At 31.9% G+C, this 18,492-nt stretch overlaps 3 protein-coding genes across 3 annotated transcripts; 1 reads left to right on the top strand and 2 right to left on the bottom strand.

The window, feature by feature from the left end:
* Positions 1-2,877: 2,877 nt before the first annotated feature.
* LOC127248599 (F-box/kelch-repeat protein SKIP6-like) lies at positions 2,878-5,054 on the top strand. Its single transcript, XM_051271033.1, has 2 exons — positions 2,878-4,081; positions 4,752-5,054. Exon 1 carries the CDS (start codon positions 2,948-2,950, stop codon positions 4,040-4,042), a length of 1,095 nt encoding a protein of 364 aa, XP_051126990.1. The 5' UTR covers positions 2,878-2,947; the 3' UTR covers positions 4,043-4,081; positions 4,752-5,054.
* A 1,491-nt stretch (positions 5,055-6,545) lies between these two features.
* Positions 6,546-11,083, bottom strand: LOC127248600 (shikimate kinase, chloroplastic-like). The gene is made up of 13 exons (XM_051271034.1): positions 11,035-11,083; positions 10,824-10,850; positions 10,480-10,537; positions 10,291-10,405; positions 9,432-9,490; positions 9,230-9,284; positions 9,075-9,147; positions 8,737-8,824; positions 7,607-7,689; positions 7,383-7,512; positions 7,172-7,250; positions 7,019-7,083; positions 6,546-6,925 (listed from the first exon to the last, which is right to left on the bottom strand). Exons 4-13 carry the CDS (start codon positions 10,403-10,405, stop codon positions 6,881-6,883), a joined length of 792 nt encoding a protein of 263 aa, XP_051126991.1. The 5' UTR covers positions 10,480-10,537; positions 10,824-10,850; positions 11,035-11,083; the 3' UTR covers positions 6,546-6,880.
* Positions 11,084-15,521: 4,438 nt separating this feature from the next.
* Positions 15,522-18,111, bottom strand: LOC127248924 (protein SLOW GREEN 1, chloroplastic). The gene is made up of 4 exons (XM_051271495.1): positions 17,382-18,111; positions 16,341-16,487; positions 16,092-16,172; positions 15,522-15,886 (listed from the first exon to the last, which is right to left on the bottom strand). Exons 1-4 carry the CDS (start codon positions 18,021-18,023, stop codon positions 15,719-15,721), a joined length of 1,038 nt encoding a protein of 345 aa, XP_051127452.1. The 5' UTR covers positions 18,024-18,111; the 3' UTR covers positions 15,522-15,718.
* Positions 18,112-18,492: the final 381 nt, after the last annotated feature.

Raw genomic sequence — 18,492 nt, 5'->3', positions numbered from 1 at the left:
GATGACTCAATACTACCAAATAGCACAACAACAAAACATTTATATTTCTATGAAATTAGATATAAAAATTTTAAAAAATATATGTAGCTGATGAAATTGTTATAAAATTAGCCATAAAAATGTATCTAGTGGCTATGAGTAGTGTAGCTACTATTACTACATAATCTGTCATGAAATTTTGCAATATAATTTGCCACAAATTTATTTGACACACCAATTGCCACAATAATAAGTTTGATATCACATTTAAATAATAATTATTTTACAAAAAATCTCCACAAAAATTGTCACGATTCATTTGAAACATGAATAATTAATATTTAAACAATTAAAATAAAATATTTTATTTTTTCATGGACATAAAAATACAACTTTAAGGTAAAATTTAAATTGTAGAATTCAATATTATAAATATTAACAATAAAAAACATTAATACAACATTATATATCAATTAAAAAAATTAATATGTTTAAATATATACGGTATCATCAATATAATATTTAGGTCGTGTTTGACAACTAACTTATAGTTGTTAGCTGTTAGCTGATTCAATTAGCTGATAGCTGTTAGCTGATTCAATTAGTTGGTTTGACTAGCTGATTCGATTAGCTGTTTTTATTAAAATATTTGGTAAAACAACTGTTTGATATTAGCTGTTTATACGTAAAATGACAATTGAGGATATTTCTATTTTATTTTTATTTCTAATATATTCAATTATGTTTTTTTGAGTTTAAAATGTTTAAATTTTTTTGTTATTAGTTATTGAAAATTATAAAAGTGTTATAAAAGTATTTATTTTTATTATATTTTTATTAAAATATATAAATAGTTTTTTCTATTTAAAATAATGTAAAATATAAAATAATAAATTTTTTGTGTATATATTTATTATGTTAGTTATCAATTAGTTAATTATATTTATAATTTTCAATAAATTTAATTTATTTAATTTATTTTTAGTATAAATTTTATACTATATAAATTTTATACTAAAAATAAATTATTAATATTTATATTTTCTATTTTATATTAATTTTAATAAATTTATATATTTTACAATTATTTATATACTATAAAAAAATATAAAAATAAATAAGGTGATTATATATCTTCCCCAAAATAGTAAGATAAAAAAATTATATAAAAATGATGAAACAAATCTGAAAAAAAAAAAAATCATATAAAAATGATGAAACAAATCTGAAAAAAAAAAAAAAAATCATACAATATGAGATTTGAATGCTTCAGGAATTGACACCAAAATCTGTACAGATCAAATGAAATAATTATAAAATATAATATATATAACTAAAGATTTAAGGGGTGTTTGGCAAATAGCTTTTTTAATAGCTTTTAGCTGTTTGACCAGTAAAAAAGCTAATTTAGATGTTTGGTAAATTAGCTTTTTGGAATAATTTTTTGGACCCAAAAAGCTAATTTCTGAAAAGCTAACTTACCCAACGTTTTGAAATAATTTTTTCTGTAAAAATTTTTTTATTTCTTATATGCCCTTTAAAATTTATTATAAATTTTACACAAATAAATATATTTTGATTATTTATTAATTATATTAGAATATTTTATTATATTATAGTTTTACTTTTATAAATTTAAAATAATTAATTTTTATATAAAAATTATTTTAATTGTAAAATATATAAATTTATTAAAATCAACAGAAAATAAAAAATATAAATATTAATAATTTATTTTTTTATTAAAATTAAATTTTATACTAAAAATAAATTAAATTTATTAAAAATTATAAATATAATGAACTAATAGATAACTAACATAATAAATATATGCACGAAAAATTTATTATTTTATATTTTACATCATTTTCAATATAAAAAACTATTTATATATTTTAATAAAAATATATTATTTTTTAAATTTAACTTTAATAAAAATAAATACTTTTATAACACTTTTATAATTTTCAAATAACAAAAATTTTTAAATATTTTAAACTAAAAAAAACATAATTGAATATATTAGAAACAATAATAAAATAGAAATATCTTCAATTGTCATTTTACGTGTAAACAGCTAATATCAAACAGTTGTTTTACCAAACATTTTAATAAAAACAGTTAATCGAATCAACTAGTCAAACCAGCCAATTGCCAAACACGCTTTTATTTTTTTTAACAAAAAATCAAAACCGTAAACCTACACTCCTTTGGCATTTCATCTTTGTTTTTTTCTAAAATTGAAATAAATATAAAAGTAAAATTCGTTGAGGACTGATCTCAAATACATAATATATAAATTATTATTATATCACAATCTCTAGAATCTCATTTTCATTCATAATATTCCCCTCCATGTTTATCTCTAAATAAACAGACCATATATTAAATAACCTGTTTTAAATAGTAAATTTTAAATTGATATAATTATTTAATGTTGTAATATACTTTCCCCGTCCTATTCAAAAAAAATTTTATTTTTATTTTCTAATTTAATAATTATACTATTAATTTAATATGATATTATACAAATAATATTTTTTTTATTACAATACAATATAATAATAATATTAGAAAATCTATCCTAAAAAAAATAGACGTCACTCTTTTAATGAGACGGAGTAAATGTATTGATGAAATATAAACATTAAAATATGTATATACTAACATATTTTGAATGTATTAAATTTAAGCATAATATATTAAATAATGAAATAAAATTTTAATTTAATAACTTTTTGAAAAAAAAAAAGTTTTATAACAATCAAAACCCGGTAAACAAACACACCAACGTATTTTTATTAATAAGAGGAATAATGTTTTTCGCAGCCCTGGTAGAATGAAAGATAAATTTGCAATTGCAGCAAGTTGCAAATATTATCATTTATAAGGACTAAAACTAAACATGCCATTATAGTCAGCGCAGCAATCTCATTCTCGTCCACACCCTCGATCTCAAATCCCAATAATGGCCGACCCAACAACCGCCGGCGGCTCAGATCCGTCGTGTCTTCAGCCACTCATTTCGAACCTCCCGGACGATATATCGCTGCAAGTCCTCGCAAGAGTGCCGCGTTTCCACTACCCCGTCCTGTCGCTGGTTTCCAAATCATGGCGATCCGCCGTAAACTCCGTCGAGCTATTCCGTACACGATCCCGCCTCCGGACGACGCAGTCTTCACTCTACCTGATTCTGCGCATAGATTCTTCATTCCATTGGTACTCCGAGCAGAATCCTCCAACAGCGAAACGTACCTTAATTCCCCTCCCATCCATGCCCCAGCACTTAGTAGGGTCCTCCGTTCTAACCCTAGGGCCGGGAGTATACGTAATTGGTGGGTCGATAAACGATATTCCATCTAACAGTCTTTGGATTTTCGATTGTAGGTTTAATAGATGGGAAAAGGGGCCGAGAATGAGGGTAGCTCGAGAATTCTCTGCTGCAGGGGCATGGGATGGGAAAATATATGTGATAGGTGGATGTAATGTGGATAATTGGTCGAGATCAATAAATTGGGCAGAGGTTTTTGATCCTTCTACAGGGCTGTGGTCTGCAGTTCCTAGTGAAATTGAGCTGAGGGATAAGTGGATGCACGCCAGTGCAATGATTGGAAGTAGGTTTTATGCAATGGCGGATAGAGGAGGGGTTGTGTATGATGTAGGGGGTGGAGAGTGGGGGAATGTACCTAAGAGGTTGGACTTGGGTTGGAGGGGCCGGGCGACTGTGGTAGACAATGTATTGTATTGTTACGATTATTTAGGGAAGATTCGGGGCTACGATGTGGAGGAGGATGTGTGGAAGGAGTTGAGAGGAGTGGAAAAAGGGTTGCCGAAATTCTTGTGTAGTTCGACAATGGTGAATTTGGAAGGGAAGTTGTGTGTGGTGTGGGAAGGGAAAGGGAACGGGAATGGGAATGGGAAGGAGGTTGATATAATGTGTGCAGAGATTGATGTGAAGAGGGATATTGATGGAGGGTTGAGTGGTACTATTTTGAAGATGGATGTGATCTTTGTGGCCCCGAAAGGGGCTTCGATTTCACATTGCTTGGCAGTTCAATTTTGATGTTGTTTGTGTAGTTGTGGTTCTGTTGGTTGGTAGGAGGTATGGCTTATTATTATTCACTTTGAATGATATTAATTTCAATATAATTTATCCACCATTATCCTTTGTTTTGAATTGAATGCATGCTTTTTTATAACCTTCTTGTTATGCTTTCTTGGCATTTTACTTCGAATGGTAGAAGTGATTGGTTAATTTATGGAACTTTGTTTGCAGTTTAATGTGCATTATTGGATTTTAAAGTATGGATAAATAATGAAATGGGATCATGTAATATCCTATTGTCTTAACTGCACATTCATTCCCTTGAGTAGTCGTTTTGAAATATCAAAATAGCTAAATTCCATGTTATGGCATCTAAAATGATTTATAGCCAAGAAGACTCGATTCAGAGAATTGACAACCTGGTTTGCTTGTGTGTATTTATTTGCTAAAGAAATAGCAAGATTATTGTTTAACATGTTACGGCAAGGTCCAGATGTTGTGCTAATAAAAGATTATATCGAACTTTGCTTATTGATGTTAAGATACCATGAAGTGTGTAAATGATCATTACTAGTTTCTGCAATATGTGAGTTAGCAAAGCACCAGTAGAGCTTCGAACAGCTGTAATGGAGCTCATCAAAGTTTTTTTTTTTTTTTTTTTTTTTTTTTTCGGTGTGGACAGTTATGTTTATTATTCGATTTTATACTTTAAGTTTTTCTTTGGCAGATAAAATCTAATGGCTGGAGGTTCGGTATTAGTGAGGTGGTTGTGCAACACACCTTCTACATCATATTGGATTCGACCGCCTCCTCTAATGGAAGTTTGGGCGAAAACAGGTGTAAAATTGGCAACACCAGATTGAGCAGTGCCTTGACAACAAAAATTAGTATATGTTGTGTTTGGAGGATGAAGATCCTTGTATGAATAATATTCTTATACAAGTGTTGTGCATCTATTGTTTGTCTGAAATTGGCCTATCTATATATTGATGTGAATGTTATCTAAGGAATAAAACTCCATTTGCTCTAATGAATGAGTCCAAAAGGTTAATTGTTGATGTTGAATTTTGTTCACTTTCTAGATTATATTATATGTTTAGGTCTTTGGCTTCAACACCCCACCAATCAAAATCATCCATAAGGATTATAATACTGTTAGATATATTATGTATACAGGGCCTTTTGTATTTTAAATAGTTGTATATTATATAGATGTTCATATAATGTAACCATCAGATTTGACTGGAATGAAAATAGCTCACTTCTAGATGGGATTATTGAATTAGATCATATCATCACAAAATTAATTATTATCATATTTATTTTACTTGATTAAATTACCTTACAGTTTAAATGTTTAAAAGTTAGAAAATTTCGAAATTATTAAGTGAGATTATATAATATTAGGGGAAGAAATTGTAGTATTAATCCTACAAAATACTACTATAATATCGGATCTATAGTTAGAATTAGAGTAAACATGAAATTGGGACGGATAATCTAATCCTATCCTAATTATCCACTCTAATCCTGTGTAGCAACGCACCTTAGTGTATTATTATTAGAGCTGGCAATGGATCGATTCGTGTCGGATTGAATACTTTCAACGAGTTAAATTACCCGTTTATTATCGTGTCGGGTTCGTGTTGACTCATATACATAATTAAGTCAAAATTCTTGATTCAAATTAAATTATTTTTTGTCGTGTTATATTAATTTTTATTGGTTTGAGCGTGAATTATGTTGAATTGTTTAAAATTGAACTTAGTTTAAATTAATTTATGAAAAAATTATTAAATTATGATTATTTTACGTATATAATAAATATATTAATCAATATTAATATATTATAATCAGGTTGTCGTGTCTGGTTCAAGTTGTATACGGGTTGAAATCTTTGATCCAAACCCAATTATTTCGTGTCGGATTAAATTTTGCCTACTCTAATTATTATATAGGACTTTAATCAATAAAATAAAATAAGATAGGATTTGTTTGAAGGATTTTGGAAAAATCCTACTATTCATCCAATTTTTTCCCTAAAAAAACATCAAACCAAACATTTCCTTTTTATTTTTTATATTATACAAAAAAAAATAATAATAATTTTACATTCAAAATATTACATCAACCCTTATTTATAATCACATAATACAAACTATTTAAATTCATAATTTTTACTATTCAAATCTCAAACTCAAAATCCAAACCTCCAAACAAACACGCCCTAAAAGTACCCAACATTCATTTAATTCGAGTGGATTGCCAATACACCATGTTTAACTCATTTTAACAGCTTTACATGTGAATTAATTCTTTAAAATAAAATTGTTTTTTAAAATTTGATGGATGAACATATACCTCTTCTTGGTAAGTTAGAAGTGTCACTTATATAAGAATTTAAACTTCAAAAACTTAAAATAACATGGTTAAATGAATTGTTTTTCAAATAACACAGCAAAAGAAACATCTTCATCTATCTATTTCATCCTTACATTATTGCACACACATAAAGCAATCATATTCAAACCAAAATCTAACCATTCATCTTGTATGGTTTCCATAAAATTACACTATCTTTTTGCAGAACATCAAATCAAAATACTATATAAACTAAATTCAAATAAAATAAAAAATAAATAAAATCAATATCAAACCCAAAGCAAACACACTCTTTAATCAAACAGTGATCAGACTACAAAGAGAGCATGCAAAATCTTAATTATTACACGCAGATAGAGATGGAAGAAGAGCCATGTTATAGAGTATAGTTATTACTCTAAATCAGGCCGGATTAGAGAACTGAAGGATCAAAACTTACCAACCAAGTGAAACACTGTAATGGAATAATTGTTATCATCCTCCCTGTTTCTTCAAATAATTTGCAACTTGTTGAAGCACCTAGCCGATATGTAAATGTAAGCAGGATACATCAAGGCAAAAGTAGATCAGATCGAAATGCTCACGAGGAGTACAAAAGAAATGGAATCAAACCTCAATTGCAATTAAAGTCGGCGTGAGTTCGCATACATCTGTGGATCCAAGCTTGGCTGCAATATCTATCATAAAAACCGAGTTTAATTTGTCAGAACATATCCTGCAACATAACATGTTAATGGCACTGGCAGTGGTATTAATAGAACATACTTTCAAGAGAAACACGCACGTCGGCACTAGCGTATGCTCCACCCCTTTTTTCGAATAGGCTGGATAGCAGCTTCAGGGTCTGATCAAACCACAACAGATAACATTGTAAACAGTGGAAGCAAAATCAAGATATAAACAGCTTGGTGTATATTAGAGTGCAAATTGGATCTTCCAAGAGAGTTCTTGCAAACTTAAAATCTCGATGGCCTACTTTTGAATAAGGATCTCCGGATCCATGCTGCAACAGGGGCCGAGAATCAGTTCCAACTGCTGTGATTCTTTGTGCCAATAGTTCCAAAGATACATCAAGCCAAACACTAATGCCCTTTCGCATGTGTTTCCTAACTTGTTGAAAAACAGTAAATAGATAGTTAAATAACCTCTGAACAGATTGAGGAGTTGGTAGGGTTCATAGAAATTTTTGCATTTTGTTACCAATTGATTGGTCGAACCACTGCACCACCACCTGTCGAAATGATTAATTGATGCATCAAAGACAACTTTTGTATCACTTCAGTCTGAAAAGGGAAAAATTAAAAAAAGTGAAAAACAAGCCATTTATCATAAACCTAGAAAAATGTGTGCATTCCTTCGGGTTTTTCTTTTTTTCTTTTTTTTTACAATAAGAAGAAAAGGAACTAGTACATTTCAAAAGAAGAAAAGAAGTATGCTAAATTTCAGCCTCAGCATATTTGATCCCTAAATTACAAATGCTTATCAATGATAACAAAATATCAAATAGGCAACTTTCAGTTCAAAAACTACATTGAGCAGAATCTGAAGAAAATATATTCACGTCTACTAGAACAAGGAGCAGTTTTGTGACAAAAGGAAAATCCACTAAACAGTACTATCTCCGTCTCAATTCATTTGCTTGTTTTTTGTGGTATAATTTAAATAATAATGTGTCTATTTTTCCCTTACCCCTTTGTTTGGAATGTTGTTCTGAATAAGGAAAAATTGTATATATAAGGATAAAACATTAAAACTCATGTTAAAAATGAAAAGTGGCATGAATTTTGAGACATCCAAATAGGATAAAATAACATAATATATGGAACAGGGTAATATTGAATTTGTATTTCAAATTAAAGCAAATGATGGAATTCTCCAATTAGAAAAATCAAATGAATAATAGCCAAATCAGGAATCTAAGTGGTACTTCTGCGTAATCTAGTTTTGGATTAAACAGAACGCCGGCAAACTATAACAGTTTGTCATTTCAAAAATTAAATTCACGTTAATATTTAGTTTTAAAAATTATCATGTGGTTAGCCAGTGTTAGCACATGACAATATTTTCGGTGCCAGAGGATCTTTTCAGCAACAACAAATTGAATATAAACTAGCAGTAATTTTTTGCAACATGTAAAGGAGATGAGGATGTGGTCATTTATTTTTTAAGACATTATCACCGGAAATGGGAAGAGGAGCGTAGAAAGGGAAGTTTTCAAGTGTAAGAAAAGGAAATTTGTGGGGAAACACAAAGAAAGGAAAGAGAGATATTACATCTTTCATGTTAAGGGTTGGGATTGGAAATAGCTCATTCAATCCAAATGAACTAACCTCATTATCTCTAAAGAAGTTCTCACCATGTAGCTTGAATATTTCAGCCACGCTGCTTCCACCAACAGCCTCTTCTATCAATGTATCACTGGAAGTTTTATAAGGAGCATAGCATTCATTTATGAACATGACATATGGCGAAGGTGAGTGTATCATTTGCACAGTATGGATGTTAAAGTTACATGAATAAATGAAAATTCAGCTTTAGCTTCTAAATAGAAAATCTATGCAACATATTAAGCAAGGTATGCAGCATTTTAGAAGTTAATTTTCAAAAAACAAATCATCTATCGTTCTATACTCACTGGCAAGATATAGTAGAAATAATAATGACTAACCAGTCACAAAATGAATATCCCAGAGCTTCTGCCAAAACTTTACCCACCGTTGTTTTTCCAGATCCCATCATTCCTTCAACAAATGAAGAGAGTGAAAAATATTATTAACGGCCCAACCGACTGATATACCCATTAACAAACTGTTGTTTACCCACCAACAAGATAAATACATTTTCCATTTAAATGCTGTCCAACATCTTCCGCTTTATTCTGCAAGCACATCCACATTGAGCAAGAAACTGATTTGAAATGTTCAATTACTTCAGAGAATCAATTCCGAAGCTCACTTTTATGCATACAGATTACGCAAGATATTGACACTATATATAACTGAGAAATCTTGTTGTAAGAACTTACTTTTAAGGTCTTAGATTCATCCAATGATGTGGTTGAATTTCCAGGATCCAGCACAGAAGCTAAAGAATTATAGAAAACAGAACTTTAATTCCAATAAATTTCTTTTAAGCTTATTTAAAAACCTCTTTGTTAAAGGTTAATAGAAAGTAAAAGTCTACAACAACACTGCTTAACTGAAACTGGCATGCTAATGAAGTATGAACAATGTAATGAGGGAACAACGTTGTATTCATGAAATGTGAATGAGTTGACATTGCACCAAACCAATGAAAACTTAGATGAACTGATAGAGAGAGACACCACACAGGTTGATGAGAAGAAACCACACACAATTGGCAACCACAGTTATTCAGCAGACAACAACATGCAAAACATTTAATCACTAAATAACTAGTTAAATCTTTATTTAATGCCATGTATTGCAATTGAAGTTACTACTATTATCCATTGTTGGAGCAGCAACAGAAAGGACGGAAGAAAATCATGTTTCCCAATCCAAATGTGCTGACTTGCTAATAAAAGTTTACTGACAGATTTCCATTGTATGGCTAGGCAATCATAAACTACAACGATATAATCATTTTCAAGAATTGAGGATACTGAATAGATTCCAAAAATGGTTTTGAGAAATAATTCAATCATAAAGACAATTTCTAACATTTTCTGGAATGATTCCAAGCTCCAATTAGCAGTAAATACAACATAGGAGAAAAAATTGTCATTCTAAAACTACTGAAAGGGACCAAACTTAACAGAGAAAGCAAAACCAGCAAAACATTCTTACCAAAAGAAACAATTGTTCACCCATAGGCTTTCAATATAAAATAACAAACTGCATTTGACTTCATTAACTAACTACCTGGACTAAAATCAGATGACGATGAAACCTTCAACACCAAAGGCCTGCTGTATCTTCCCCTTCTATTAAGCAGATGACAAGAAGATGCCATTCGATGCTTCCATCTCTCATTCATCTGAAGAAACAATACAGGACTGCTAGCTTCTCTTCCATTTTTTTCAGGGATTATCAATGTGGGAAACTGGAGACCTTGGAAGCCTTTGACCCCCATTCTGTGACACTCAAATTCTCTTCCAAATAATTCTTACTGCATTTCAAGCATCGATCAAAAAAAAAAAAAGACAACTTAATAGCATCGAAAAGACGACCGCAGACAAAGTCCGAGCTAACATTTTCAGATATCAACATAAACCCTAGTAGTCCAGATTTCTTCATATAGAATTAAAGGTCAACTCCTGAATAGGTAAGTTAGCGATACTCAAACTTGGTAAAAAAATCAATAATTCTCTAAATCTTCAATGAAGACGCCGTGAATCGACATGTTAAATTTAAATTTAAAAGGAGCAAAGCACCGAATAACATGCCATGCATGCCAGGATCGGACAAGCAAAAATAAAGCCCTGAAAAAATGCAAACGGATATCAAATAAAATACGCTTTTCAATTAAAAACAAAACAAAACAAAAGTCAGACGAATCCGTTCAACAGATTATCAAATCAGATTAATTCGGTGCAAATAAGGGTAGGAGCGATTCCAAAAGCAGAAACTCAGAACAAATGGTGGAACGGAAGTGAGAAAGCTTACCCGAAAATGGTGGTGGATGAAGCGCGGAGTAAGATTGGTGGACTTTGAAGGCGAGAAGGGAAATATAATCAAATATATGCGTATATATATATATTCGGCGGCACGTGATGTGATGTTGGTGGTGTGGTAGCGGGACTTGCTTGGTTGGTGACATATCAGGCCTACATGGTAGTTAGACCAAAAACAAACAAAAAAAAACACACTCCAATCTTGACAAAGTAAGCAAAATATAGAGAGAGAGAGAGCAAAACTTATTAATAGTCTTAATCAAATTCATTTTACAAATTTTAGGTTTTATTAAAAAAATAATTATTATAACTAGCCTCGTAAAAAAAAATAAATATTTTTCGTCTCACACAGTTGTAATTTCAATCGTAGTCGGATCGAATACAGTTATCTTACATAAAACACGGTTGGTCAAATTCTTGTTGATTAAATAGTAAAACATCTCTCGCTTGAGAGGACATTATCGTCTGGTGCGCGAGTGTGTGGGTATATGGGTATATATATAATTGTATTTAAATATATATCATATTTTTCATTCACTTTGTCCAAACACTCCGTGTTGAACCTAAATCACGTCCGTTTCCGTGAATGTGTTCAAACACAATCATATTAAAAAAAATACGCCCGTATTTTAAGATAAAGAACTCAAAATATCTTAGTAGTAAGAACATGGCCGTATTGTTTGAAACAAACACGGCATGTTTATTATCAAACAATGATGTCGGTAACAAAATTAATCAAACATGATTGTATTTATTATCAAACATGGTCATGTTTGAGTTCAAATAAACACAAATTAATTGCATCATTGTTATATTTTGAATAATTTGATCATTATATATTTATAAGTACATCAGTACATTAAATACAAATACTCCCTCTGTTCCACATATTTAGATATGAGAATTTAAGTAAAATATAATTAGTAGATAATTAAGAAGTGTATTAATAAAAATAATTATTATTTAATAAAAATAATTATAGATTAAGATTAAGATAACTAAATAGTTTAATTAAAATTTAAAAAAATTATAAAATTTAAAATTTAAAATGTGATTAAAGTGTATAATTATTTTTCCAAAAATAGAAAGGACAAGTTACGTGGGACGGTTATTTTTCCAAAAATAGAATGGACAAGTTATGTGGGACGGACGAAAATAGAAAATAAGGACATATTATGCGGGACGGAGGGAGTAATAAACTAATACTCCCTCCGTCCCATTGAAAGGTTGTTATTTTTCATTTTTGTCCGTTCCAAAACAAAGTTACCCTTTCCTAATTTAGTAATTATACTGTCTACCTAACACAATAAATACCTTTCCAACTTACACTATATTACACAAATGTCATTACTTTTATATTATACAATACTAATAAGAACATTTTTGTCCTTTTTACTATAACTCATTTTAATATTAATATTAAAAAATTTATGTGTAAAAAATAAACGCCAAACTTACCATGTTATATTTAATAAAAAAATGTACTATTATAAAAGTAGGTTCACATCGAGTAGATATACAAAAAAATAATTGAAAAGCTACATACCTTGAACTCGTTCGGACTCATCATATCCTTCACCAAGCAAAACATCCGTGTGTGTGTCAGATGATATTATTACCTTCCCGTCCTATCATAGTGTCACTTCTACATTGTCCAAAAAAGACCTAAATGCAACAAAAAGACAAAATATTATATACACTGTTAAAAATATCCAACAAAACCTAATTTAATATTAAAAAAAATAATAAAATTAGATATTTTTTAAATCCAAATCTATAACACAATCTCAAATATATAACAAATAAAAGTAAATCGAGAAAAAATTTAAAAACAAAGACAAAAATAAACCTTTTTCTTAGATTTGAAATCGGCACCAACACCACCGGAAACCCTAGAGCTGCCGGAGCAGTCGCCGTTGCCGAACACAGGAGATTTTGGGCGTTTTGTCTCCCGTGTTCACCTTAATCAGTTTCTTTTTTAAAAAAAATCCAAACTTGCGAGGAACACAACCGTAATTTAAGAACACGGGAGGATACACGAGCGTGTCTTTCCTCATGCACTCTCTTGTTTTTCAAATACGGCCGTGTTTCTCATGCATGGTCATTTTGAAAATCCTACCGAAAGAATTCTAAAGTTAGTGTATTTATCCTAAAGTAATTTTTTAAGGATAGATGACTCCTAAAGAAACTTCCCTAGTGCGCATGAGTGAGTGGCTTGCAGATGATGTGATATCCCCATAGTCGAATATAAGTCGTGAAAGATGATAAAATTTTAAATAGATAGAATAGATTAATCATATTAATAATATGCATATTTATAAAAAGTAGAAAAAGAATATGTCACATTCACATAGATTGTTGAGGATTATATCACATTTATAAAAAGTAGAAAAAGATGTTCTTGATCATTTATACGGTGGCTTTTCAAAAAAGAAATCAATGTATTTCAGATCAAACTATTACATGAATTAAATAAAATATTCATGTCACATTCCTTTTTGAAAGTTTTATTGAAAGAACTCTAAAGTTAAGCGTGTTGATTGATGACGGGCCTAGCAGTTGATGATCCTTGGGTGCAACGTGGACGTTGCATTCTTAGACCGGTGCTAGGCCAACTTCTGTGGATAAGCTAGTGTCCGACCATCCGAGATTGCATTATGAGGTGAGGTATGATTGGCGGGATAGACATAGGAGAAGGATAGCATAAGCAATCCATCTTGCCTTGCTTGTTACCTACTCGACAAAATGTTAGTGGGGAAGAGAGATGAGAGAAAAAGAAGCCGTTCACTTTGACAAAATTACTGCCAGGCTAAAGAAGCTGAGTTATGGATTAAACACTGAGCATTGCGATCCGGTTTTGGTCTCGCAGAAAGTCTGTGCAGGTGTCTACAAGAGAGTCACAACCAGCCAGCTTGACGAATTGGCTGCCGACACTGCCGCTGCTACGATGGCTAGCCTTGCTGATTATGCTTCAGTAAGTCTGATCAGTTGTTTTTATGATCGGTTTCATTTCTTTTCGGAAATAAGAGGTTTAATGTCTAATATCGGTGTCATGATCGTGTGTGGCTAGTTCTCTTCTATTTTGATATATTTATGGTTTTTTTTTTTTTAAATTGAAACTGATACATGACATGCATTTGGATCTGCTTTGGTTAGAATTGTGTCCTATGATGGCTGAAAATTGACTTCTTGTGTTTTTCATGTTGTCTACTCTTATTTGAAACCATATACTATCATGCACTAAAGGCGTCGTGTGAACTAGCAGAGAAAGAAGGCCCTTACGAATCATATGCTGGTTGTACTGTTAGCAAGGTAAATTCTCCTGCTTTTTATTTTTTTATTTTTTTTCAAATTTCAACGGTATATGATTTGTTTTGTTTACGATGTTTGAAATGCTCAAAAAACGCTGTACAAGAATGAACAAATAATTCGACTCAAAACAAATTTCTGAAGATATGTAGAAGGGGAAATGACATTACACTTTTATGTTGTCTAACAATTGGCTTTGAATCTTTCGGAATATCCTTCAGCCGGATATGTGGGAAGTGAAGCCTTCTCATAGATGGGACTGAGATGTTCTTCGCGCCATGATAGTTGAAAAAGGAGTGAGGAATTCACTTGTTGTAGTACCCTCGCCAACCGTTTCAACTAGTAAGATTCTTGGGAACAATGAGTCCTTTGAACCTTATGCATCCAATATCTACTACGACCGCGGAGTTCTAAGGCATTGGTTATCTACAAATTCTTGGTTTATTTATGGACAAGTCTGTCTGTCTGTCTGTTTATTGCTCTGATTTTTTACATTGATATAATATTCAACAGTGAGATTGCTGTGGTAAACAAACATTTGTTACAAGATTTGACAGAGATTGGTCTTTGGAATCCTGCCCTTAAGAACAAGATCATTTCTGATGGTAAGAAGGGTAGGGAGTAGTAGTGGATAAGTATATTTTTGGTGGGATAAAGTAGCCGAGGAAAAAAATTGGGGCTTCGATGGTACCTCTGCTACATCAGGCTTTGTCAAAGCTCTGTCAAGAAATTGGCCTCCATTTTTACACTATTCCATGTTCATTTTTTGTTGCCTGAGAAAGAAGCCATAGAAATCGACACCATTGTTGTTGCTCTAAGTTCAGGCTCCAAAATTCAAGTCTACATATTTTTAAAAAATGAAGGGCAGCTTCACACTTGTATGCTAATTTCATTCGACATAATTTTTAGGAATGGACTAACACACCTTATTTTCCTCGGTCATCCACAATTTTTCCTTCCATCATTTCATTTGTTCCCAAATATTTATCCCCTCTATTCGCCAACATAAGCCACATTATAATATATGCTCACAAAAATCTTCCCAATATCTTTCATGATTTAAGTATTCATGAAATTGTCTTTGATTTCAAACACCTAAGATAACAACAACTTGTAACTCTAGTTTTACCTTTTAATTGTGAACTTCTTTAAGAGTAAGACACAGAAAGATCAAAGTGAAGAATATTCATAGAACTAATAAAGTTATTCCAAGAATGAATGCATCATTTTTCTGATTCTAATACCTAAAAAGGAGTTGAAAATTCTGCTAGAACAAAATACTGCATGCATCACTGCACTCATGAGCCAGCCAATCATTCAAAGCTATTAACTGCATCCTAAATATTTTTATGGGTAAAAAGACATGCCTAGCTTTGCAGTGCTTTTCGTAGCTTTTGCTTCGGTTCCTTTTTTGCAGACAAGACGACGTCATCCAGGAAGTCTCTCTGCGGAAACTCTTTGGGAACAAGACTCTGGTATATTTCAAAGCTCGCATCAGCATCCCTTTTCTTGTCAAGCATGCTGTATATGATCCCCTGAAGGAAAAATCAAAATTTGAAAGCCAAAAAGGTTAGGTAAATTTTGAACTTTTGCACCCCAAATTAGTGTATCAATAGCATCCGGAAATATATTTGGTTTCTAAACAGTTAGAAGCGCTTTTGTTCACAAACCCATCCTTGCAAGAGATTTCTCGTAAAAGTGAAAAACAAAAAATGTAAGGAATAATAAAATTCAGCTAACCTGGCAGAGATATGGGCGAAAATCCCTTGGATTCTCATCAATAAGTGCTTGAAACTTCTCCAAGGCTGACTCCAAATCTCCCTGTATACATGTATTAAAATTTATAAAATTTCAAGAGATGTGACCATTTTTCTAGCCTTGAACCTTTTGTTTCTATAAATCGATTATGAACTTTTATAGGACAAAAAAAATTATAAGTTGTTTCTTCACTGAATGAAATTCTTTTCAGGGCTGCTAAAGTCACTTCACCTTTATTAGATGCATCTGTGCTATTAAAATCCGTATGTTCCGTTCTTTATTTACTTTCTTTTGCTGGCGAGCAAGATCGGATGCCCTTTCTAACATCTCGAAAACAGCTGGGCCTTCATGCTTCTTGTGCATCACCATTGCCAGACCCTGCAAATAGAAGAAACAAATAAAAATCAATAATTCGGGAAAATTTCAAAACCTGCGTGAAGCAATTAATACCACCCATACCACAAAAGTGCAGAAGGCATAGACTTATGGGACAAAACATAAGCAAATCCACTAAAGTACACTCGCGTCTGCAAGGTTTAGTCCTACAAGGAGTGCTCATTTCTTTTATAATGAAAATTTTACATTCCTAGAGTAATACTTAGTAGCAATAAGGGGGCAACATTTGGTAATTCCAAAACTACAATTTTCTGAGTTGTAATAATTAATGGCGAAAATGTCAAAATTACACACAATCAGAGGTTTAATGGATCATTCTCGTGGAACATTTTGCGATTCATCTTCACAACTTCAAGAACCATAGGTCTACAATTAAATTAAACTGCTAACATGAAACTGGCTCATCTCAGTGTGCTAAAAGAATAAATTTTCCACAACCAAAAAAATAAAACTGAGTTCACATCATTGCAAAAACAACATTTTTAACCAATTTAAACAGCAGAGAGAACACAAGAATGCCCATAAGAGAATGCAATGCAATAAATAAATGTTGTTTGAATGGGACTAGAGACTGGACAGGAACTTAACACCGCACAAAGAACCTTCCCTCAAATTAGCACATCCATGAACAGTAATAAATTTGCTTGAAGAAAAATCATCAGCATTTATATAGCAAAATATACAACATTAAAACATATAACAAAATTTCAACTACTATAATTTTCCCTTTCCAGATTGCTTATAGGCATATGATCAATTACCATTCATATACACTACTAGTCACATTTATATATTTATATTCGAAAAATGAATATTTGCTCCCAAATATCATCATTATGTGATCCAATATACATATAATAACATAACCATACTGACATGCAAAGCTCTGAGCAGGAGAGGTTTCTGCTTAAGTATATCCTTGAACAAGCTCTTGGCCTTACTCAAATGCCCCATCATCTCATAGCAAAGCGCCTGCAGGAGCCTCCACTCCATTTCGTTCGGCTGCTGCTCAATCAGCTTCTCTGCATACCCCAAAGCCTCTTTGATTCTCCCCTTCTTGATCTTCACATTCACCGCCATTTTCAACGCCCCCACATCCGTCGGATTTTGCTCCAACAGTTTCTCACACATCACCTCCTCCTCACTCGTCTCCTCATCCTTATATCTCTCGCTCTTTTCCTCAACGGGCTGTGCCAAAACGGGCCGTGATTTCAAGGTCCCCGCGAAAATAAGCGACCCCAACAGCACAGTTGCTATCTTTTCCACAAAATACTTGCGAATTCCCGCCTGAGGGGGTGAAGAAAGCGGAAGGGTGGTTAGGGATTTGGTGTGAAAGGGGCGTTTATTGAGGGGCTGTGGTGGGAGAGTGGGACGGGATTGGGATGAGGATGAATAATTAAGAATTGAGGGGAATTTGGAAGGGTTTAGGGTTCTGGGGCGGGCAGATTTTGGGGTGGGATTGATAGAATGATTAGAGGAGAGGGAGAAGTTTAAGTTAGAAAGAGAAGAGGCGGCCATTATTGCATAGCTTGGAAGAATGGGAAATGGTATGGAGGAGGAAGAGCGCAGCAGAGCAGAGGGCAAAGGGTTAGTGATTCTCGCTGTAGCATTTAACAATGGGAGTTCTTTACCCCCATGTATAAGAACCATAATATGATGACGTGGCACATATTTAATTTTAAAAAATAAAATAAAATAAAACATAAGAATCGCTCTCTTCTAACAGCAAGACGCAGTTGAAAATTTTAGAAGGCTTTCCATCTTGTATCCGCCGTCAAATATTCTATTCCTAAATTTTTCTATTTTAATCAATTAAATTATGACAGACGAAAAGAAGAGAGAAATGAGGAGAAAGTGAATATTAATATTATTTAAATTTTATATATTTTAAAAAATTATATTTCTATTACTTATTAACGTTCTTCCCTCAAAATTAATTATATTTTAATTAATTAATTATTTTTTATTATATAATTTAAAAATATAT

This window comes from Andrographis paniculata, unplaced genomic scaffold (genome assembly GCF_009805555.1).
Source record: "Andrographis paniculata isolate CXL003 unplaced genomic scaffold, ASM980555v1 Contig34END, whole genome shotgun sequence".
Classification (NCBI taxonomy): Eukaryota; Viridiplantae; Streptophyta; class Magnoliopsida; order Lamiales; family Acanthaceae; genus Andrographis; species Andrographis paniculata.
This window is presented reverse-complemented; position numbering and strand designations above follow the sequence as displayed.